Genomic DNA, 21906 nt, shown 5'->3' on the forward strand with positions numbered 1-21906 from the left:
AAAAAGTATCGACCCAGCAAAAAAGGTAAACATTAGATCGTGGTCAATAATCGAGGCTGCTTTAGAAGCAAATTACGGTGTTCAACGTGGGAATGTATAATGTCGGCCAATATTTAGCAAACAATTAGAATAAGGTGCGGTTTACACAAGTGATAGAAAATAAAAATTTGAATTAAATTTTTTTTTTTTTACAAATGCAACAAGATTTCATTAACTTAAATATGATACAGGTAGGGCTGCACATGGGCTGGGTTGGGTCGGTTTCGCCATTCAAGCGACCCAACCCATTTAGTACGGGTTACAAAAATTTAACCCATTAATCATAAAAAGAATTAGAAACCTAACCCTACTAATTGTATGACGGGTTGGGTTGGTTAGGGTAGGGTTGATCGGGTTGAAAAATTTGCAAGATAAGCATAATCCAAAATATGTTTTGCACCATTTTGTTGTATACAATTAGCAATAACGTAGGACACTGCACCGATACAAAATATCAGGTGCTTTTAGAGTGCAGATATTCTCATCATACTAAGGTGGACAGCTGAATCTTAATACACTAATAACTATTAAAAATCATGTTTCCGCCATGATATATAATCATAAGAACTAGTAATGTGAGTCGTTTGATTTGAACTATAAAGCTTTATTTCTAATTGTTTCTGCACACTGCACTACACTCACTGCACATTCTATCATCAAATAAGTACATATAGTTCTGTAAGCAACCAAAAATATTCTACTCCCTCAGTCTCTTATTACTTTTCCTGTTTCTCTCTAGCACGTTTGCCAATACACACTTTTGATCCTTAATATCATTAATTTTGTATTAATGAAACATTATTAATACAAAATTAATGAAGATGATGTACTAGATCACTGAAACATTATTTTTTTTATTATATTTATAAAACAAATATTGTTGGACTTGCTCGAGTGAAATAGGAAACCGGACACACTAAATGCGGAGCACGCAGTCTAGGGCGAGTGAGATGTGACAGATAGTGTAATAAGCAAGTTGGAGATGCTGTGTATATAATTCATGTCCTTTGTTATTTTCCACCTTTTGCTTTCTCTTCCCTCCAATCTCACATTTTTTCTCCTCTCTCCATATAATCTTGATTATTTTTCCCTCCCTCCCTGGATCTCTAACTCTCTTTTGTCTGATCATCACACCATCATCTAAATTTGTATACATATAACAACAACAAAGATCCTTGTTGAAGAAAATGACTCCAGCAAATACAGGTGGGCAGTTTGGAGACACAACTTACACAAAAGTGTTTGTGGGGGGTTTAGCCTGGGAGACGCAGAAAGAAACCATGAAGATGTATTTTGAGCAGTTTGGTGACATCCTGGAAGCTGTTGTTATTACTGATAAGACCACCGGCAGATCCAAAGGATATGGCTTTGTAAGTTTTATTTTTTCTCTATCATAATTATTAATATATGTGTACACATATATGTACTAGAGAGAGTGTAAGATCTAGATGATGGGGATATTGTTGAAATTATAATCTCATTTTTGGTGGATGTTTTTGATCAGTATGGTTGACTCTAGTTGTTGTGAAATCAGGTAACTTTTCGTGAAGCGGAGGCATCCATGAGAGCATGCGTGGATGCTGCACCTGTGATCGATGGAAGGAGGGCTAATTGTAATCTTGCTTCTTTGGGTGTCCAAAGATCCAAGCCTTCCACTCCAAAACATGGTACTCATTCCAATCTTTTTCGTCTTGGGGTAATTACACTACTAGAAAAAAGGGCTTAGACATCGGCTAAAAACCGATGTCTATTGAAAACAGGACCGATGTCTTCGCATGTGATGTAAAAGGTAGGGGTCTTAGACATCGGTTTATGACCGATGTCTAGAACCACCTTTCACAGCAGTTCTACTAAAGAACCAGATGTCTATGCATTGAAAATCATCTTTTTTTACATGATTCTAATATGAAATATGGTAATAATAGAGGCTGAATATGATCTTAAACATGAGACACACAAGAGAAAAATGAACACATTTGCAGTGGAACTGATGTAATATTCATTTTTAACATCAGTTACCTAAACTAACCGATGTAAATTACTTTTTTTCACATCATCTGTTTAAATTAGACGATGTCTATGTTCGTCTTTCACATCAGTTCTTTATTTCAGTTGATGTCTATAGTTTTCTTTTACATCATCTCTTTATATCGGTTGATGTCTATAGTGTTTTTTTACATCAGGTTACTTTTAAATCCATTGTCTTTCTGTAGTTTAGACATCAGTTTTTCAAAGAAGTGATGTCATTTCACATTTTTTAGTCCATGTTCCACCTGCTTATATAACATGCCCAAATGTAAAATTAAAATCTCAAAACAAATCAACAATCAAATTTCCCAAGCAACAATATCACCAATTACCAAACATATTTGCATTAATCCACCAACTAATTACATAATTCACCAACAAGCAATACTAGTACTGATGCCAACTAATTCAAATTATCCACAACACAACCAATACTAGTAGTACTTCAATTCACAAGTCTGCATTGCCATTAACTACACATTATACTCCCAAAATCAGCAGTAGACTTCTAAACGAAACCTAAAGTCAGATTACTCCTAAAGTCATTGCAACTACATGAATGATTCAATATGGCTAAGAGCCTCAAACCGGACCTCATCAAGCTCGGCTTCCGAACAAATCAGCTTACGCGTCTTAAGAGCCCACTGAAATGTAAAACAAATAAAATTATAAATTATCCAACTGCACACATATATATATATATATGACAATTACAAAATCTAAGGAATGTAAATACCTTCTTTAAAAATGACAGTTCATGGTCCATTATAATTTCTCTCATGTAGCGCATAACTACATAGCCACATTCAATCCCACCAGGTTGTTTGGGACATCCCTGTTTAAAAATAAAATTAGAATAGTAACATACCTATATAATAATACCGTATTAACTGATCCTAATTAATAGAAAAAACAAAGGTTATACCGGCATATATTTGATACTAGGGGCTTTATTTCCCCTCCCAGCCTGAACATTAAAAGTAATCATCGCCCTGCAGTCACGTGTGGTGGTGACATTAATTAGTGCAAAATAAACGATATTTCAATAATTAAATATAGCTCTGTATCAAATAATGGAAATACCTAGTCAGTGCTTTTTCCAACTCAGGAAAATTAGTTCCTCGAGGCAAAGGATTGAGTACAAATATTTCTCCAGCCCATAATATGACCAATATCCAGTGACAACTATGTTTATTACAAAAAAATTTTAATTAGTAGGAAAAGCCGGTCAGGATTAGAAAAATATCCAATGGCCAATAAGGACGGAGTACTTACTTGGTATTATAGGGTAGTAGGAAAAGCCGGTCAGGATTACCCTCTTTCAAACGATTCACCAAGTTACGTTCAATATCTGTACTGTTGGTGAATATGGTTGCGGGATCACAAAAAGCATACATTTCCAATTCGTCATTGTCACGAACCACCGTATGCAAGTACCTGCATTAAAAATCAAAAAAAATATTTATTTTTCAAAATAAATATGCACACAAGCAAATAATATGAGACAGGGCAGAAGCGACAAGAATAAATTGGAAAGATTACTTACGCCATGTATGCAGATAGTGCACCTTGCCCAATCATTTGGAACTCGAGCAAAGCAATTATATTCTCAGCCAATATAAAAATTGTTTTCTCAGCACCAAAAACCTCGGCATCACATGGCATTTGTATCGAACCCCCGCTGGACTTCATGAATGTTGTTGCATGTTTATACAACAAGCGAAAGCGCTGTGGAACTTTCTTATTGATCTCGACACTCTTAAACAATCTTTGCACCTTTTCCAACTCAGTTTTAGGTTCTTTTTCTTTTCTCTTTTTTTTCTGCATATATAAAGCAAATGATTTCAATATAACTTAGACCACTAATTTTTCTCCTATTTTTCTGCAAATATAAAGAACCTATAATCATGCATACCTCGACAACTGGGGCATTTGGGAGTATGATCAAGTCTCGGGGCCATGACACATAAGACCCAACAGCTTGGTCCACTGTCTCGATTTCACCCTTTATGGGGATTGGAATCAAGGCGTCTCCTTGAATTGCGCCATCCACCGAGACACGAGCACATCCGGGCTGCAAAGCCACTCCATGTATAGACTTGTTCATGTTTTCATCATCAAATAGCAAGCCAAATGCCACCTTGTTTTCTATGGTTTCCACTGCCAACTCACATTTCTTCGGCCCCTGCACACATTTAAATTAAAGAAATAATAGGAACATAGGAGATACCTTTGACAAACTACAAAATGCACAAGTTATATTACCTTATTCTCTGGTGGAACTGCAGCATACTCAATAATAGCTACATCATCATCGAGAAGATTTTTTGCAATTGCTGGCTTAGTTTTTTCAGGCTTAGCTTTTTGCGCATCTTCTGCCTTCGAATCACAACTTGCTTTATCAGACAACATAGGAGATGAAACATTTGATTTAAGAATTGTCCTCAGTTCAGCCATCTCCTTCCGTGTCTTTTCAATCTCCTCAGCCATGTCCTGCTTGGCTTTCTTCAACTCTTCGTCCCTCTCTCGATCACGGGCTAACAACTCGGCTTTGGTTATTCTACAGCGCTTTCCATTCGGTATGTTGAAGAATACTGATGGGCTGACGAAGCTACCAACTCCACGAACCCTTCCTGAATGTTCGGGAGTTTCTAAGGCTGTAGTCAATACATCGTCACTTCCGCAAGGATTAAATTCTCCTTTACTTTGCTTCTCCAATAAAGTATCCTTTCATAAAAAAATTTGCATTCAAATTAAAATTGCATTCGCAGTGCTGATTAATAATGACTATGCTATTTACTTTTTAAATACTCACAATTGTTTTACATATGTCTTCAAGATCTGAATCAACCTCTTCTTCAGGTTTTAGTTTGCGAGCCTTTTTCCACAACACAGCACGATCAGGAATTTCTCCAGGCTCCAAATTTCCATTCTTTTGCTGATGAAAATGAACACATGATTAAAGTACTGACATAGGTAAAATGAAGCAATCCAATTACAATGTGTAGTTGTTCTTACTTCTTCTTCTATTAATCCAATATAACCCTTCCTCGACGTGCGGTGATGGTATTTTCTATTTTTCACTCGTAAACTTTGTTTTGCACTAAGTGCCTGCAACAAAAATTACAAACAATATTTGCATATTATGGAAATATTACCTGCCAGAAATGGAAAAATTAACAAAACTTGTAGAAATGGAAAGATGTAATATTACCTGCCAGTCCCTAGTGGTCCTCTCAGCAACAAATTTTTTCCAAGCCTCTTTACCAATAAAAGCATACTGCTTTGGAGGCTTTCTTAACTTTTTCTTATTTCCAACATTCGGCTTCACGTAATCCTTAGTTAAATTCGCTTTAAATTGTCTCCACTTTGCGGATGCAGACTTTAGCACCGCATTCTTGAGTTCCTTGGGAATTTTGAATGTGTCCTGCAATCAACATTATTCCGATCAAAAGCATATCCAGCAGCTTATATAATTTAAAAACATAAGAATTCAAGAATTTAGAAACCTGAATATCAAGCCATAATTTGTCTTTTAATTCAGCATCTACACTTGGCCAGTTCGGATGGTTGATGGGAATCATCGTCCTAGCAAGCATCCCGGTATAGGACTGTAGTACGTGCCTATTCTCCCCGATGGGAACTCCAAGTGAATTGCATGTGACCTTAGTTTTCTTTCCCTGTGCCTTCTTCACTACCACTTTGTACATAGCGGAAACACCTCGGGCACTGCCATACCTTTTTTTTGCAGATTCCGTACTTGTAACTGTTGCTGCTGTTTGTTCTGACATTTCAGGTTGAGGTTCACTTGATGCCTTTGCATTTTCCATTTCTGCAACACCTTTATCTAATTCTTCATCTCCCTGATTGGAATCAGGTCCTTCTCGGAATTGTACTTTGGATTTCTGCTTTTTAGGTGTCATTTTTCTTCTTCAATCTGAAAAACAAGACCATAAAATCATTAACCATGGCATATTAATCAAATAGTAATGCACATGTATTTATACAAGAATATTAAAACAGATGCATGATAGTAATATATTAAATTGAATAGCAAATGTGCAGTAATAGTTAAATCAAAACCGATACGAGAATTAAATAGCAGATGCATGACTAAAAGTCTAAAACATCATTACACATATCAAAAACAGATACAAGAATTAAATAACGGGGAAAGACAATGTGTTTTGGACACAAATAAAAAACAGATACGAGAATTAAACACATATCAATGTTTAACCCAAGTTCCCTCAATATTATTCCTAATACTATGCTGAACATCATCAGGTACATCACACGTAGGAATTTCTGAGCAGAATGGGGGATTTTCCATGATTGTGTCTCCTAAATCATCATCATTATACACCTCTTGATAATCTCGGGTGGTAGAGGTTAATACAACAGACCATTTGGCATCGACCGGATCTTCAACATAAAAAACTTGTTTAACTTGATCAGTAGAGACATATTTATCTTTCTTGTGCCCTTGTCGACTTAGATCCACAAGTGTGAACCCAAGGTCATCCACCTTTATGCCTTTGTCATTGTCTGCCCAGTTACACAAGAACAATGGGGCCTTGAATGCATGATAATCCAGCTCCCATATTTCTAAAATCACTCCGTAGAAGGTCATATCACTCTCCACGGGATTTTTATCCTTGGCACTAGACACTTGGACCGTCTTAGCAACTAATGACACGCCACTGTTTTGAACAACCCTGACATGGTCTCGATCCTTTGTAAAGTATCGAACCCCGTCAACTAGATAAGCTTCGTAAGTAAAAACAGAAAATGATGGCTTTCCGGCTAGCCATCTGATGGTATCTGAAATGTCTTGGGGATTCTTCATCATTTCACTACTAACCTACAAATTGTAACAAACAAAAAATCAACTCAATTCTATATTAATTACTACGCAGCCACTAAAGTGTGCACAAAAGGAAACGCTAAAAAAACTAACTTTTTGCTCAAACCAATCAGCAAATAGCCGATTGTGCTCTCTCAAGAGCCAATGCAGACTTTTCTTTTTTCCTCGGTATATTTCCTCTAGATGCTCCTTATGCATTCTGTGAAAATGATTATAATTAAACAACAATACAAAACTTGGACAAAAAAGTGAAGAATTTACAAGGATATTAAATTCTTACACGATGTATGGATGTACTTCAGGATTGTTTAGAAGCACATGTAAATGAGCCTCATCTCGCTCTTTTTCTTCAATTGATTTCATTATCACAACAGATAATGGACCACTTAGCTTTCCTGCATCTTTGCGAATACCAGCAGTGGTGCAACTTTGATTAACAAACTCTTGGCAGAATTCTACCGACTCTTCTCCGAGGTAGCTTTCTGCTATACAACCTTCGGGATAATAACGGTTTCTTACGTAACTCTTCAATACCTTATTAAACCGTTCAGAAGCATACATCCACCTATAAAACACTGGCCCACATAACCGTAATTCCCGAACCAAGTGAACTACCAGATGTATCATTACATCAAAAAATGATGCTGGAAAGATCTTTTCCAGGTCACACAAGGTCACTATGACATCTGTTTGTAACTTATCTAGTTTCGACACGTCTACAATTTTGCAGCATAAAGCATTAAAAAAGAAACATAGTCTTATTATTGTGACCCTCACATGTTTGGGAAGAACCGAACGAATTGCGACAGGAAGTAATTGCTGCAGTAGGATGTGACAATCATGGGACTTCATCCCAAACATCTTCAATTCATCCATCGAAACACAATTTTTTATGTTCGACGCATGTCCATAGGGAAGTTTCATATGCATTAATGATGATAAAACTACCTTTTTTTCAGCCTTTGACAAATTAAAAACAGAAGGAGGCAAGTAGGTCTTCCTAACTCCGACTTCAGGAGCTAAATCAGCCCTGACCCCCATATCAATCATGTCAAGACGAGAAGCAGCCGTATCTTTAGACTTAAATTTCATATTCAATAATGTGCCAATCACACTATCACACACATTCTTCTCGACGTGCATGACATCAAGACAATGACGAACATGGTGAAACTTCCAATATTCCAACTCAAAAAAAATCGATTTCTTCTTCCATGGACAGTCCACCTTCTTTGACTTTCTTCCTTCCCTCCCAAATTCAAATTTAATCCGTTCTTGCTGCGCTAAGACCTCTTCTCCAGAAAGAGGTTGCCGTGCGTGCCCCAACTCCTGTTCTCCATTAAATGCTGCCCGCTGCCTCCTATAAGGATGATTTCTAGGCAAATAACGTCGATGACCTAAATAACACATCTTCCTACTATGGCTCAAATATTTAGCAACGGTATCATCCCCGCATACTGGACAACACATATAACCTTTATTAACGCAGCCAGACAAGTTTCCGTAGGCAGGAAAGTCATTTATTGTCCATAACAAAACTGCTCTCAAAGTAAAATATGATTTACTATGCGCATCATACACATTTGGTTCGCCTTCTTCCCAAAGCTTCTTTAAATCATCAATTAACGGCTGTAAATACACGTCGATGTTATTACCAGGCTCATGCGGACCGGAAACTAGTATTGTTAACATCATAAACTTCCTTTTCATGGCTAACCAGGGAGGAAGGTTATATATTACTAAAACTACCGGCCAACAAGTATATCTGTTTGTTAGTCCATTATTATGTGGATTTATCCCATCTGCCGACAAAGCCAAGCGAATGTTTTTTGCTTCGCTACCAAATTCTGGCCACCTATAATCAATATTTCTCCATGAAGGCGAGTCAGCGGGATGTCGCATCTTCCCGTCTTGTATTCGATGCTTTGCGTGCCAAGTCATTTGTTCGGAGGTGGTAGGAGATTTAAACATTCGTCTAAATCTAGGAATAATTGGAAAATACCACATGACTTTTGCCGGAACATTGACTCTTTCTTTACCATGTTTTCCTACCTTCCACCTAGATACATGGCACTTAGGACACTGAAAAACATCAGAATATACACCCCGATAGAGTATGCAGTTGTTTGGACAAGAGTGAATTTTTTCGTACTCTAGGCCTAAATCAGACAAGGTTTTCTTTGCTGCATATGCATTTTGTGGCAGGACATTATCTTTGGGAAGGAGTGATCCAACAGAAGAAAGCAAATCTGTGAATGCACTATCACTGATTCCAAACCTAGCTTTCCAATTATGTAATTTCAGCATCGACTCTAACTTGGTACATTCGCTACCATCGAATAAAGGTTGTTCAGCATCAGCCAAGAACCTCCTAAACTCGTACGATTCATTATCATAGTCCCCTGAATTATACGCAGCATCACAAACATTAACTGTTTCCGAAGCTGAGGCAACGGGGGCAGCGGGGACAGGGGTAGGACCTCGGCAATTACTATCAACTACTGACCTAGTCCTAGACTCTTCCTTATGCCAAATCCAATCAACGTACCCTAAACTAAACCCATATTCGTACAAATGACCCCTGATAATCTTTACGGGATATTTCTTGAAGTTGACACAACGTGAACAAGGACAGGGGATTTTTTTGGGGTCACAAGAGTTCTCCTCAGCAAATATCAAAAACTGCTCGACCCCCATTTCATATTCTAGTGAATCCCTATCTTTCGCAATCCATGACTTGTCCATGTTGTCCCCAAAGTACTACCTGATTGTCAAATTACTTGTCAAATAACTTGCTAAAATTTGCTATCTAAAATGACAGATGGGTTGTGAGTGTGCCTACTTATTATCAAAACAGCCTAGTTACTAAGAAAAACATAACATAATAGAACATATATATATATCATATCATATGAGCACAAACCACTCCAATATAAAATAAAATACCTATCCTTATAAAATAATCACTAAGTTGCAGACTTCTGAATTAAGCAGAATAGGTAAATACAAGTATATCACCAATATACACCTTTTGTTCCAGTCTAAAACAGAGCATTTTGATCTGCTTTTTCTCACTGTACACCACCACATTCAAGGTAAAATAACTGCTATAGATGTTAACCTTAACATGCTTGTGACATTTAAAATAACACCAATCTATCTTGCAAATTATTCTGAATTAAGCAAAAAAGGTATATACAAGTGTATCACCTATATACACTTCCATTTCCATTTTCCAGTATTAAGTTTAGAATTAAGGTCTTAACAACATAGCAATCATTTAAACCTCGAAGAAAATTGTGCACATTAACAAGACCAAAGAGAAAACAGATAGCATAAAATTGTGTAACACGTATAATTTAAATCCACTTCTCAGTATACTCCACATTCAAGGTGATCTAACTGCTACAATATTCTAATTTTCACAGCTACGACACTGAACAATATAAGAACCAGTTTACTGTAAGTTTACTGAACATATATATACGACATTGAACAATATAAAATAGCTATCCTTTGTAAGACCAAAAACAAAGGACACTAGCTAGCTAATTCAATATACAAAACCACTCCAATCAGTTTATGATAAGCAACTACAAACATACAAATACATATAAACATACAAATACATATAAACATACTATCTCATTTTCCAAAAACCACAACTACAAACTATCTCATTTTCCAAAAACACACACTGAAATACATATATACATACACATACAACCACAAGGATACCCAAACTCAAGTAATAAATAAGAAATTACCTCCTCCAACTCGAAGAGAGCTTGAATAGACTTGAACAGAGCTTGAACAGACTCCGAGCTCGAACTCCCTACAAACTCGAACTGAAGTACGAGCACCCACTAAACCCACAAACTCCACACTCGAACTGAACTCTGAGATCTGTTGAAAAAACGAATTAAAGAAGCAAATGAGTATTGTAATCGAACAAACATCAGTTTATTAGGTACAAATCAACCTTTATCGCACAAATTTAAGGATGAAATCGGCCGAATTGGAACCTAGGGTTCGCTCGCTGAGAAAGGGGGAAGAACGGGGAGAGAGAATGTATTTTGTACAAATGATTTAATTTAGGTAGTTTTATTAGTTTTATGTCTTTTTCCTTTTAATTTTATGTTTAAAGACAGGTGTTGATGTCTTGTTCAGACAACACATCAACTAAGCAGCGGGGTTTTAAAGGCGGGGTTTTTTTGTTTGTGAAAAATTTGGCTAAGTGGGGAATAGAAGCGGGGAAGCGCGGCCAATTTTTTAAAAACATGTTTTAGACATCGGTTCTACACTAAGATGATGTCTAGTTTTTTAATAGACATCGGTTTTTAAAATTTCGATGTAAAAAAGGGTTTTAACATCGGTGGTTTTTTTAACCGATGTCTAATCTGTGATGTCTGATCCTGTTTTTCTAGTAGTGTTAGGTTAAAGTACTTTACCGAGATCTATCATATTAAGTGATCAGTTCTCCTAAAACCTGAACGTCAGGGCGCCCATCTTTGGAATCTACCACCAAACCCTCTAGCTACTTATACCTATAACTTGCCTTTCACTTCATAGGTCATAGCTATTTAATCAACCTATATATACTCACTTTTCATGAATTCAATATAAATGTGTTTGCTTTTGTCTGATTTGGTAATGAAGTTGGGGAAGTTATACCGGAACTTGCAAGTACATATCTACACAAGTCCAGGCAGATTTAATTGGGATATTCCCCTAGTTAAGGAAAAGTAATTCCCCTCACAGAATAGTTGTAACTTATTGTGAATGAGAAGAATGAGTGTGGTAGCCCATTTGCCTAAGAATTTACTTTACAGCCACAAATATGCTTAAGATACATGTTATAAAAAAGCATGACAGCTCATTGCACTGTATATATGTGCAAAAACAAGCCCTTTTCTTCTATATAAGTACATATTAAAGATTAATAGTTCCGGTGTATATATTTCGTCAGTTACGTCTTTTGTGGACTTGACCCGTGTATATGTATAAAGAGATTATGTAGTTAAATGTAATGAAGAAGTGAAATGATGATGAGCAGGAGGAGGAGGAGGGAAGAGCTTTAGGGTAATGAGCGGTTTCCAGGCGACAGGATTTCAAAGTGGGATGGGAACAGCTTTTGCTTCACCAACAACCTACCCTCATTATGCCATTCAACAAGGCATCCCTTACAACCTTTATGGGTATTTTTTTTATTTATACACTCTCATGCTTATTCCTCTTTATTCTTTATCTTTCTTGCCCTGCATGTGCATTGCCAACCCATATACAGTAGTGTTAGCTCATGCATGCCTGCTTAACTATATAACCCATGTACATTCATTAGAGCTTTTATTTTATAAACTTAAATAGTAAAAAAATAAAGAAATGTGCATACACAGTCTTAAAAACTTTGGTTTATATATGCTCTGCAGATATATTTCTCTGTGGTTGTTGACTGTTTCTGACAATGGTCAAACTGCAGAGATGAGGACCATCTCTAACTTAAATACAGCTCATAGTTGCTTAAAGTTGAACATGCATGTGCTTCCACCAGCAGGCAGTAGCATTACGTGACTACTGGAGTATCATTATTACTATTATTTCATTTCTCCATGCATATCCATTATCTACTTCCGATTCAAATTTATTACGAATTTTTAGTTAAATTGGAGTATAATCAGTTAATTGGTATAATATTTGGGGATTTTTAAATAAATCAGGGATCTTTATAAGAACACAGAGCATGAACATTATTAGTTACCTTATTGTTTCACAAACTTCTTTTTCTATTAGTTTTCTTCTGCGACATTGTCTTTTATGATGATCTACTTTTTCTTCTGTTCAAAATCTCCAGGTACTCCCCATACTCAGCAGACTACACTTATCCTACGGTTTGTACAAACTCACTTATCTTTTTTCTTTCTTTTTATACATCTGAAGTAAGAGGATCAAATACAGTTACATAATTATTTATTGCCCGTGCAGAATTACTATAGTGTGTATGGAGGGGCAGCTCATGCTCAATATCCCTTGTATGGAGCTGGGGGTACTGGTGGAATGATCACTGGTGCAGCTGCGGCAGCTGCAGCCTTTTACCCTTACTTGAACTTCGGGGAAGGAACCACCGGAGGAACCCCTGCAGGCGGCTATACTGGAGGCCAAAGCTATGGAGTTCAGTACCCGCACCATAACCTCTATCAGTACTCATCACTCAACTCCGCTGCTGCTGCTTATTCACAGCATTATGGTGCTCCAATGTCTCTTGCTACTACTCCCGGAATGCAATCAGGTTTGTACAATTTAAAATTGTCTCACAAATGCTTATCCTCATCTAATTCAAGTGGATAACAATGCAAATACAAGTCCTTAGTTCGTAAGGTATATAGTTTCGCTTCCAATATTGCAAAATCCTTCTCAGTGGAGACAGTGATATTATTTTATTGTGTACTAAAGCAGATGCTTTAACATTGCCATATATGTTATTTAGGCTAAGCAGAAAAACTGGCAAGTAATCAAACCCGCAAACAATCATACTGATCGATCTATTTGAAACGAATTAACAGAGAAACCAATAAATTTCTTGTATCAGCATGTTGCTCCTTCAAACATGATTATGATGAAAGGTTTGGATAAACTTTCTTGGTGTTGAATTTAAAGGTTTTTCTGTAGTGCATTTTGCATTTGATGTGCTACTATATTGACAGTAATTAAAGGCAAGAATGGCAAGCATAATACATTGTCAACCTCATAATATATATATTTATTTTTCCATTTAACATTCTAATGCACACAAATATACCGGAGTCATGATTATATGTTAATCTAACACTAATATCTTTGACAGTTTGTTTTGCTATACCGCAGGCATGACAATGGCTCTCCCAGCACCAGTTCTGAATCGCTAGGGGAGATTCATCTTCAAAACTAGCTACTCTACATGCAACTACTTCCCTCAGAAGAATCTCAGTTGTGAAATACACATCATGAACTTTGGCCTTAACCATGGTTCTCCATCTCTTCCCTGAACATTGAGAACCCCCTATAGGGGTTACATCAAAGTTGGAGAAAAACAACTCCACCACTGCTTCTCTTTATGGAATAAGGATTTCCTACAAGAGAAACAAAAAAGCATAGCATGCATGTGCATTTTACCATCTTAAGCCAAACAGCTAAGTTGGTTCCAACATCACTAACTTCATTTCTTTGCATTGGAATGGCTAAGAAATTAAACCACTTTTGCCATGGAATGGCTAAAGTCAAAAGCAGCCCTTTTACAAAAATGTTTTCTAAAATCAACTTCAAGTGAAGTGATATATAAGCTTAGTACTTCAAAAATGTTGATCTTGTATTGGCTGATTTTAAACTCTTTCCAAAACTTATCATTTAGTAGCTAGTTCAGTAAGTATTGAGCACATGGGGTGTCCCAAGTACACTTTGTCTTGTGTCAATTTCAATTCTCTCTACTCTTATGAATCTTATATTGTGAGAGTTTGTCTTTTCTTCCAAACATTTTGTAATATTTAGTAAATTTTCCCTGAAGGGCAACAAAACTGCAGTCATCTCTCCTCAGGGCGAAGAAATGACTGATTTTTCACTAACTACTGCACTTAATGTCTTTTTTATCTCTTGATCCTCTTGGCTAAACTATTGGAGTTCTAGCCAAAATCACCACAACCATTGGTGGAGGTTTTGTGTTTTTATAGTTTTCTTTGCATTTAGCTCTATTTTATATATGTAAGAGGTCCACTGATGGCTGTGGATCTCATGCGAATGCATCCAAAAGTAATCCTTGAGAGATAATTTCAAACTCTTGGGTTATTTCTTTCTCATAACATTTTGATGAAACCATGGTTAGGACTCTGGTAACTTCATCTTCCTCGTCACGGTCTTCTGCTCCTCTTTATAGATATCTCAACCTCCCTCTCAAGAAGTTCAATTATATAATTGCTTCAGATGCAAGTACTTTATGATACTTCTAATATGCACTCTTAGATCAAGTCTCTGCTTTATTAATGCTGTAAGTAGGATTATTGATTAATGCTGCTTATCAAATTTTAAGAAGACCCATTCTTCTTCATTCTGGAGTGATTGGAGCATGAATGGTACTACTTTACTTCATTACTAGCTACTTAATTAGTTTGTTTTAAATTAGTACTAATCTAGCTACCTAGCTAGCACCTGCTTTGCTTATTCTCTATGCTGATCCTTTCATATATTTATGTTGGAGCTATTCCTATATATTTACCTCCGTCCATGTCAAATACTGCAATCATCTTTCTTGATAACTTAAAAACATAGACTAAACACATGCAGGAAGTCAAGAACCCACCTTATTTTTAATTAGACTTGAATTAATCGACTCTGGCGATCACCTAAAAAGAGAACTTTTCTTTGTTGTATATTTTTTGGAAAATGTTTCATGCACAAAATTGGGTACAAAATCTTTCATAAAATATGACATGCATTGGCATGAGCTCAATATATGTATTAATAACACCAGACAAGTCTGTCTTGATTTTGACAAGTTTTAACTCTTAGCATAAGAGGTTGTTTCATAGATCTTTAAAGATAATAGTGGTACAACTTCATAGATCTTTAAAGACCAAGTAAGGAGTTTGTTTTATAGATAATTAAAAACGAAATAAATAAACCAATTTTATTATTAGTTAAATGTAAAGATTGAAATGAAGGAGATATATAACTTGTTCAAATAAATTATATTATTAGTTACAGCAACAATACAAGATCTTGTCATACATTTGACAAGCACCACCTCTTGCCTTCTGTTTAATTATGCAATCTCTATTGCAGTCACCCGACGTATATAATAAACCGCATGGCCGGTTACAATTACCCGGAACAGCATCTGTCAAAACAAAACAATATACTCGAATAAATGATATGCAAATTAAAACCAAAATTTGCAGTCGAAAAAATAATAAATATACCTAGAGGACTGCTTGGAGTTGGGGGCTCTGGCATCGGAATAGCAGCAATGAAAGGCAGGAGAATTAGAAACACAATAATATACTTTGTAAAGGCCATTTTGCAGCTTGGTAACAATGCTTAGCAGAACAAAACAGATGATGTAAAATGAGTTGATCAATTGCTTTGAAAATAGCCCATCTTGGCTACCCTTTTTATAGGTTAGGAGTTATTTTGTGAAAAATAAGTTACTATCATACTTAAATATCAATATTTATGTAAGGTATTTATGTTTAGGTGCACAAACCGTAACTTGATGTGTTATAATCATTTCTTTCTACTTTTTTTTTAAATTAAATTAAATTAAATGTTTGAATATGATGTTAAATTCACAAAGGTGCGCTCATTTCTCTAGAATAATAATAGTCTAGCATGAAAGCGTATTTTTAACCGACAGAGGTTATGCTCTCTCGTTAACATTTAATTCTCGAAAAAATGTAATTTAAAATTTTTATTAATTATTTAATTTTTAACTTTATTGTATTCTTTTACCTAAGAAATTTATGATAATATACTGAAATTTGATTAAATATTATTAAACGATTGTTCATATTTCTTTTAGATATTTAGTTTTTACAATAATTTTTATATATTATAAATGAGTTTGAGAAATGACATAAATTTTTTACCATCCATCTGCATGTATTTATAATATTATTGTATATTATCGATGGTAAGTTTACTTTTCATTTATTTTTTTGTAATTATAAATAATATTATTCATATTTTTATTCTTCATTAATAAAAAAGGATATTAATTGCCTTGTATCATGATGGCTTTTTCAATTTTTTAGAAAATATTAGAAATAAGAAGACCCGATCTCTAATTATTTATATATATTTAAAAATAACTAATGAATGATAATCTTTCCAAAAAAAAAACACTAATGAATGACAAAATTATGTACCTTAAACTAGACTACTAATGATGCCACCGTTTGTCTAAGAAAAATTCTACCATATCTTGACCCGTTTGTCTCGAGCTTCTTCTACTTAGTAGTAAACTACTTCAAAAATGTTGATCTTGTATTGGCTGATTTTAAACTCTTTCCAAAACTTATCATTAGTAGCTAGTTCAGTAACTATTGAGGTGTCCCAAGTACTCTTTGTCTTGTGTCAACTTCATTTTATCTACTATTAAGAATCTTATACATAAAAATGTGAGAGTTTGTTTTTCCTTCCAAAATTTTTTGTAATTTTTAGTAAATTTTCCCTGAAGGGCAACAAAACTGTCATCTCTTCTCAGGGCAAGGAGAAATGACTGATTTTTCACTGACTACTGCACTTAATGTCTTTTTTTTCTCTCTTGATCCTCTTGGCTAAACTATTGAAATTCTAGCCAAAATCACAGCAACAATAGGTGGAGGTTTTGTGTTTTTATCTATATTTCCCTGCATTTAGGCCTCTTTTTATATGTAAGAGGTCCAAAAGTAACCCTTGGGATATAATTTCATACTCTTGGGTTATTTCTTTCTCTTAACATTTTGATGAAACCATGGTTAGGACTCTGGTAACTTCATCTTCCTCGTCACCCGTCTTGTGCTCCTCTTTATAGATATGTCAACCTCTGTCTCAAGAACTTCAATTATATAATTGCTTCAGTGCAAGTACTTTATTATACTTCTAATATGAACTCTTAGATCAAGTCTGCTTTGGACTGTAAGTAGGATTATTTATTAATGCTGCTTATCAAATTTTAAGAAGACCCATTCTTCTCCATTCTGGGGTTACTGGAGAATGCATAGTACTACTTTACTTAATTAGTAGCTACTTAGTTTGTTTTAAATAACTAATCTAGCTAGCTAGCACCTGCTTTGCTTATTCTCTATGCTGATTCTTTCATGGCTTAAATTTAAAATAACCATCCAAGTTTGCACAAATGTACACACCAGCCACCAAACAAAAAAACTCGATAGCTTGGGCATCCAGCTTCTGAATTTGTACAGTACGGCCATTTCCACAGCTAATGACTCCGGTTCGTGAGAGAGTGCTTTACACTCTCTGGTTTCTGCAGGTGAATGGTGAAGAACCTAGTTGGAAACAGCGGTGAACATGACAACCATCAAGGTTTGTAGCTTTTTCATTTAAGTTTCATGAATGGATCATCTTGTTATGAATTTTAATGCCAAATGCTCTGGTCTATCTATTTGTCTTTGTTAAATGAATAAACAAATGAACACAAACCTGCATCTTGCATTTTTATAATAGAAATTTGTAATCTAAGACGTAAGACCTGCCATATTTGGTAGTTCAGGTTTGAAGGTAGCACAAGATATTTATTTGTGTATAGTGCTTGTTGTTACTGATTTGAGTTATTGAGTCGGTGGGCAATAATTTACGTACAAGGGAATGGATCCACTAGTATTGTCTTGTTCTAAAAATTTGTTATGATCTAGTTCAAATTGTAAGGAGATTTTTGTTTTGACCTGGTATAAGCCTATAACCAGTAATGACTTGATTTTTGTGTATCCGGTAAATTCGACTTCCAATTTTGAAAACACAATGCATGTACTAAATTTTTGCTACTTGAACCCCATTAGATTTAAATCTTTGGTCCACCCCAGCTTCTGCTAGTCAGTATTGGTTTGATTTATTTGAATTTATGAATGTAGGTGGAATTGTGAAGAACACTCTTCGTCCCCCCATTCCAGTACGGTGTGATAGTGAGTGGAAGAATTTGATGGAACAATGCTGGTCCGCTGACCCTAATGTCCGACCATCATTTACTGAGATAACTTATTCTCTACGATTGATGTCTGCAAAATTGCAAGGAAAAGGACCTAGTCTGGCAAGAGAAGCATAGCCTGATTTCCTTATATAAGCTATATGTGCATCATGCAATTGCTTGGAGCTTCCTGGTTTGTGTTTGCGGCTGAGTGGTAGATTATTTTGACGAAAATAATCATGTTTCTCTCTGAGGATTGCATTCTGAGTGGTCTTTTTTGCTCATTTCTTCCGGGTTTTTCATTTGTATATTATATGCACTCCATTCAATTTGCTGGAAATCTTGGAGAGTATCAGAGCAGGAGGCCGCCAGCACGTGTAAATCTCGGATTATGATCTTCTTGCTCGAGTAAAAATATGTGTGTATGTGTAAATACCCGAGGACCTGAGTTCCACTTTTTGTTTGGTTCATGTTCACAGTACCTGGTATCTGTATGTGAGTTTTTCTCAGTGGTAAATATATATTTTTTGATTAATTACTTCCCTGTGTTTTTTAGAGTGTTTATGTATGGCTCAGATTCTTCAGAATGACTAAAAATTGTATTACAAGTGGAAAAATAAGGGCAGGAAAACTGTTCGAAATAAAACAGGCTTCAGATTATTTAATATCATGATTTTTGGAAAATGACATGAATGAATTTGGTTGGAGTCAACTGCAGAAACAATTGTGATGATTGTTAAGGAATTAGACTGCTGACGATAATTATATAAAAATGATGCTTACCAACTAATTTGGCGGTCCATGTGTTTACCAACTTGCTTTTAATTATTTATTTATAAATAACTCAGTCGATGGCTAAACAAAGCCATGTATTAGATCCTAGCTGCACTGTTCTCTTCGCTTCAATCTTCTCAGTAAGTCGCATCTGAGCTACACTGCCTTTCCAAATCGATGGTTCTGGCCAATGTGTTGGGTCTGCTAAAGCTGGATGCCCAAACTATCGAGTTTTTTTGTTTGGTGGCTGGTGTGTACATTTGTACAAACTTGGATGGTTATTTTAAATTTAAGCCTTCTTTCATATATCTATGCTGGAGCCATTTCTATATATTTACCTCCATCCATGTCAAATACTGCAATCATCTTTCTTGATTACAGAAGAATATAGACTAAACACATGCAGTAAGTCCCACCTTATTTTTAATTAGACTTGAATTTTCGACTCTGGCGCTCAACTCAAAACAGAGCTTTTCTTTGTTATATTTTCCACTTACAAAATCGGGTACAAAATTTTTCGTAAAATGACATGTATTAAAGTTTTGATTGAAATAGCCCCGTATATGCATTAATAACACCAATTAAAGCATCTCAGCTCAATATCATGTCATTTTGTGCAAAAGAGATTTATCCAATTTTATGAATGTGTAGCTCTACTCATATTTTTTTAATCAAACACACATGTCTTGATTTTGACAAGTTTTAACTCTTGACATAAGAGGTTGTTTTATAGATCATTAAAGACAAGGGATACATGAAAGCATGTCTTGATTTTGACAAGTTTTAATTCTTGACATAAGAGGTTGTTTCATAGATCTTTAAAGACAAAAGAGATACATCAAAACATGAATCGTATTTCATAATCTTTAAAGACCAAGACTAGAGTGTGTTTCATAGATCTTTAAAGACAATATAAATAACCAATTTTATTATTAGTTGAATGTGTAGATGGGAATGAAGGAGATATATAACTTATTCAAATAAATTATATTATTAGTTACAGCAACAATACAAGATCTTGTCATACATCTGACAAGCGCCACCTCTTGCCCTCTGTTTAATTATGCAGTCCCTATTGCAATCACCCGACGTATATAATAAACCGCATGGTCGGTTACAATTACCCGGCACAGCATCTGTCAAAACAAAATACTCGAATAAATGGTATGCAAATTAAAAACTATTTTGCGGTCGCAAAGATAATAAATATACCTAGAGGACTGCTTGGAGTTGGGGGCTCTGGCATGGGAATAGCAGCAATGAAAGGCAGGAGAATTAGAAATACAATGATATACTTTGTAAAGGCCATTTTGCAGTTTGGTAACAATGCTTAACAGAACAAAACAGATAATATAAAATGAGTTGATGAATTGCTTTGAAAATAGCCCACCTTGGCTACCTTTTTATAGGTTAGGAGTTAATTTATGAAAAATAAGTTACTGTCATACTTAAATATCAATAGTTATGTAATGTATTAATGTTTAGGTGCACAAACCGTAACTTGCTGTGATATCATCGTCTCTTTCTGCTTCACTTCAAAATTAAACTCTTAAACTAAATGTTTGAATATGGTGTTCTAGCATGAACACAGCTATCAGTCAGGACTCTCCATACCATAGAAGCTGGGATGAAGATCTTATTAGAGATATGTTTAATGAAAGAGACTCTCGGTGTATTTTGAACACAGCTCTCAGTCAGGACTACAGAGGATCGTGTGTATTGGAACAAGGAAAGTTCAGGCCTTTATTCGGTTCATAGTGCATACAGGTGTTTGCAAGCTCAGAAGGAAATATGGAGGGTGGAGGATAATGATAGTGTGTGGCGGAAAATCTGGAGAATTAAGGCACCTCCTAAGGTGTTGAATTTATTATGGCGCGCTCTGTCAAATGTTTTACCATCTAAAACCATTTTGCATCAAAAATTTGTGCCTATTGATCGTATCTGCCCAGTGTGTAACAGAGAGGAGGAATCTATAATGCATGCTTTGGTTAGTTGCTCTTTTGCAGATCAGTGCTGGGACCTTGCTGCTCCAGAACTGAGGCGACATAACGGAGCTGATTTTTACACATGGCTGTCTAAAGCTCTCAGTTTTAGTGATTTTGACAGACGTGCAGAAATTGCCCCTGTCTGTTGGGCAATTTGGAAGGCTCGAAATAGCCTGGTTTGGGATCAAAAACACTCTCAGGTGAATATTGTTGTCTCATCAGCAAAGCAGTACCTTGTACAATGGAAACATGTCCAAAGTTATTCATCAAAGGCTCTATTCCGGAACTCGATAGAGGGAGATTGAGCTTCTCATTGGGTTAAGCTACAGATAGACAGAATCAAGACTTTTTGAATTTTAGAACACATTAGAAATTAGAAGATCCGTTTTCTCATTAAACTAATTGATAAGTCGCGTTTCATAGTAATATTTATAATATTTTTTATAAAATAAGTTCGTAGATAAATGAAGTCATATCTTACTATCTTAGTCAGAATAACACGTACATGAATAAATCATATAATTTAGTGTATTTATATATTTTAGCTGATAAGTTTATTCTTGTGT

The 21906-nt window shown here is 35.5% G+C and overlaps 2 protein-coding genes across 2 annotated transcripts; one reads left to right on the top strand and one right to left on the bottom strand.

The window, feature by feature from the left end:
• The first annotated feature begins 1104 nt into the window (after nt 1-1104).
• Nucleotides 1105-21645, top strand: LOC108214052 (uncharacterized). The gene is made up of 7 exons (XM_064089814.1): nt 1105-1409; nt 1574-1706; nt 11994-12132; nt 12786-12822; nt 12917-13220; nt 18529-18704; nt 21043-21645. The coding sequence occupies exons 1-7, from the start codon at nt 1227-1229 to the stop codon at nt 21643-21645; spliced, it is 1575 nt and encodes a 524-aa protein (XP_063945884.1). The 5' UTR covers nt 1105-1226.
• Nucleotides 2306-4328, bottom strand: LOC135151254 (uncharacterized). Its single transcript, XM_064089099.1, has 7 exons — nt 3983-4328; nt 3614-3888; nt 3343-3504; nt 3151-3252; nt 2993-3059; nt 2804-2902; nt 2306-2711 (listed from the first exon to the last, which is right to left on the bottom strand). The coding sequence occupies exons 1-7, from the start codon at nt 4172-4174 to the stop codon at nt 2619-2621; spliced, it is 990 nt and encodes a 329-aa protein (XP_063945169.1). The 5' UTR covers nt 4175-4328; the 3' UTR covers nt 2306-2618.
• Nucleotides 21646-21906: the final 261 nt, after the last annotated feature.

Source organism: Daucus carota, chromosome 3 (assembly GCF_001625215.2).
Source record: "Daucus carota subsp. sativus chromosome 3, DH1 v3.0, whole genome shotgun sequence".
Classification (NCBI taxonomy): Eukaryota; Viridiplantae; Streptophyta; class Magnoliopsida; order Apiales; family Apiaceae; genus Daucus; species Daucus carota.

Bases quoted from the DNA above. Each gene is read 5' to 3' on its own strand.
- LOC108214052 (XM_064089814.1), top strand. From the start codon at position 1,227: ATGACTCCAGCAAATACAGGTGGGCAGTTTGGAGACACAACTTACACA. The intron at 12,133-12,785 runs GTATTTTTTTTA...CAAAATCTCCAG, and splicing joins ATCCCTTACAACCTTTATGG to GTACTCCCCATACTCAGCAG. The intron at 18,705-21,042 runs GCAAGAGAAGCA...TTTTGAACACAG, and splicing joins AAGGAAAAGGACCTAGTCTG to CTCTCAGTCAGGACTACAGA.
- LOC135151254 (XM_064089099.1), bottom strand. From the start codon at position 4,174: ATGAACAAGTCTATACATGGAGTGGCTTTGCAGCCCGGATGTGCTCGT. The intron at 3,060-3,150 runs GTATTTCCATTA...ACGTGACTGCAG, and splicing joins TTGGAAAAAGCACTGACTAG to GGCGATGATTACTTTTAATG. The intron at 2,903-2,992 runs GTATAACCTTTG...ATTTTTAAACAG, and splicing joins CTAGTATCAAATATATGCCG to GGATGTCCCAAACAACCTGG.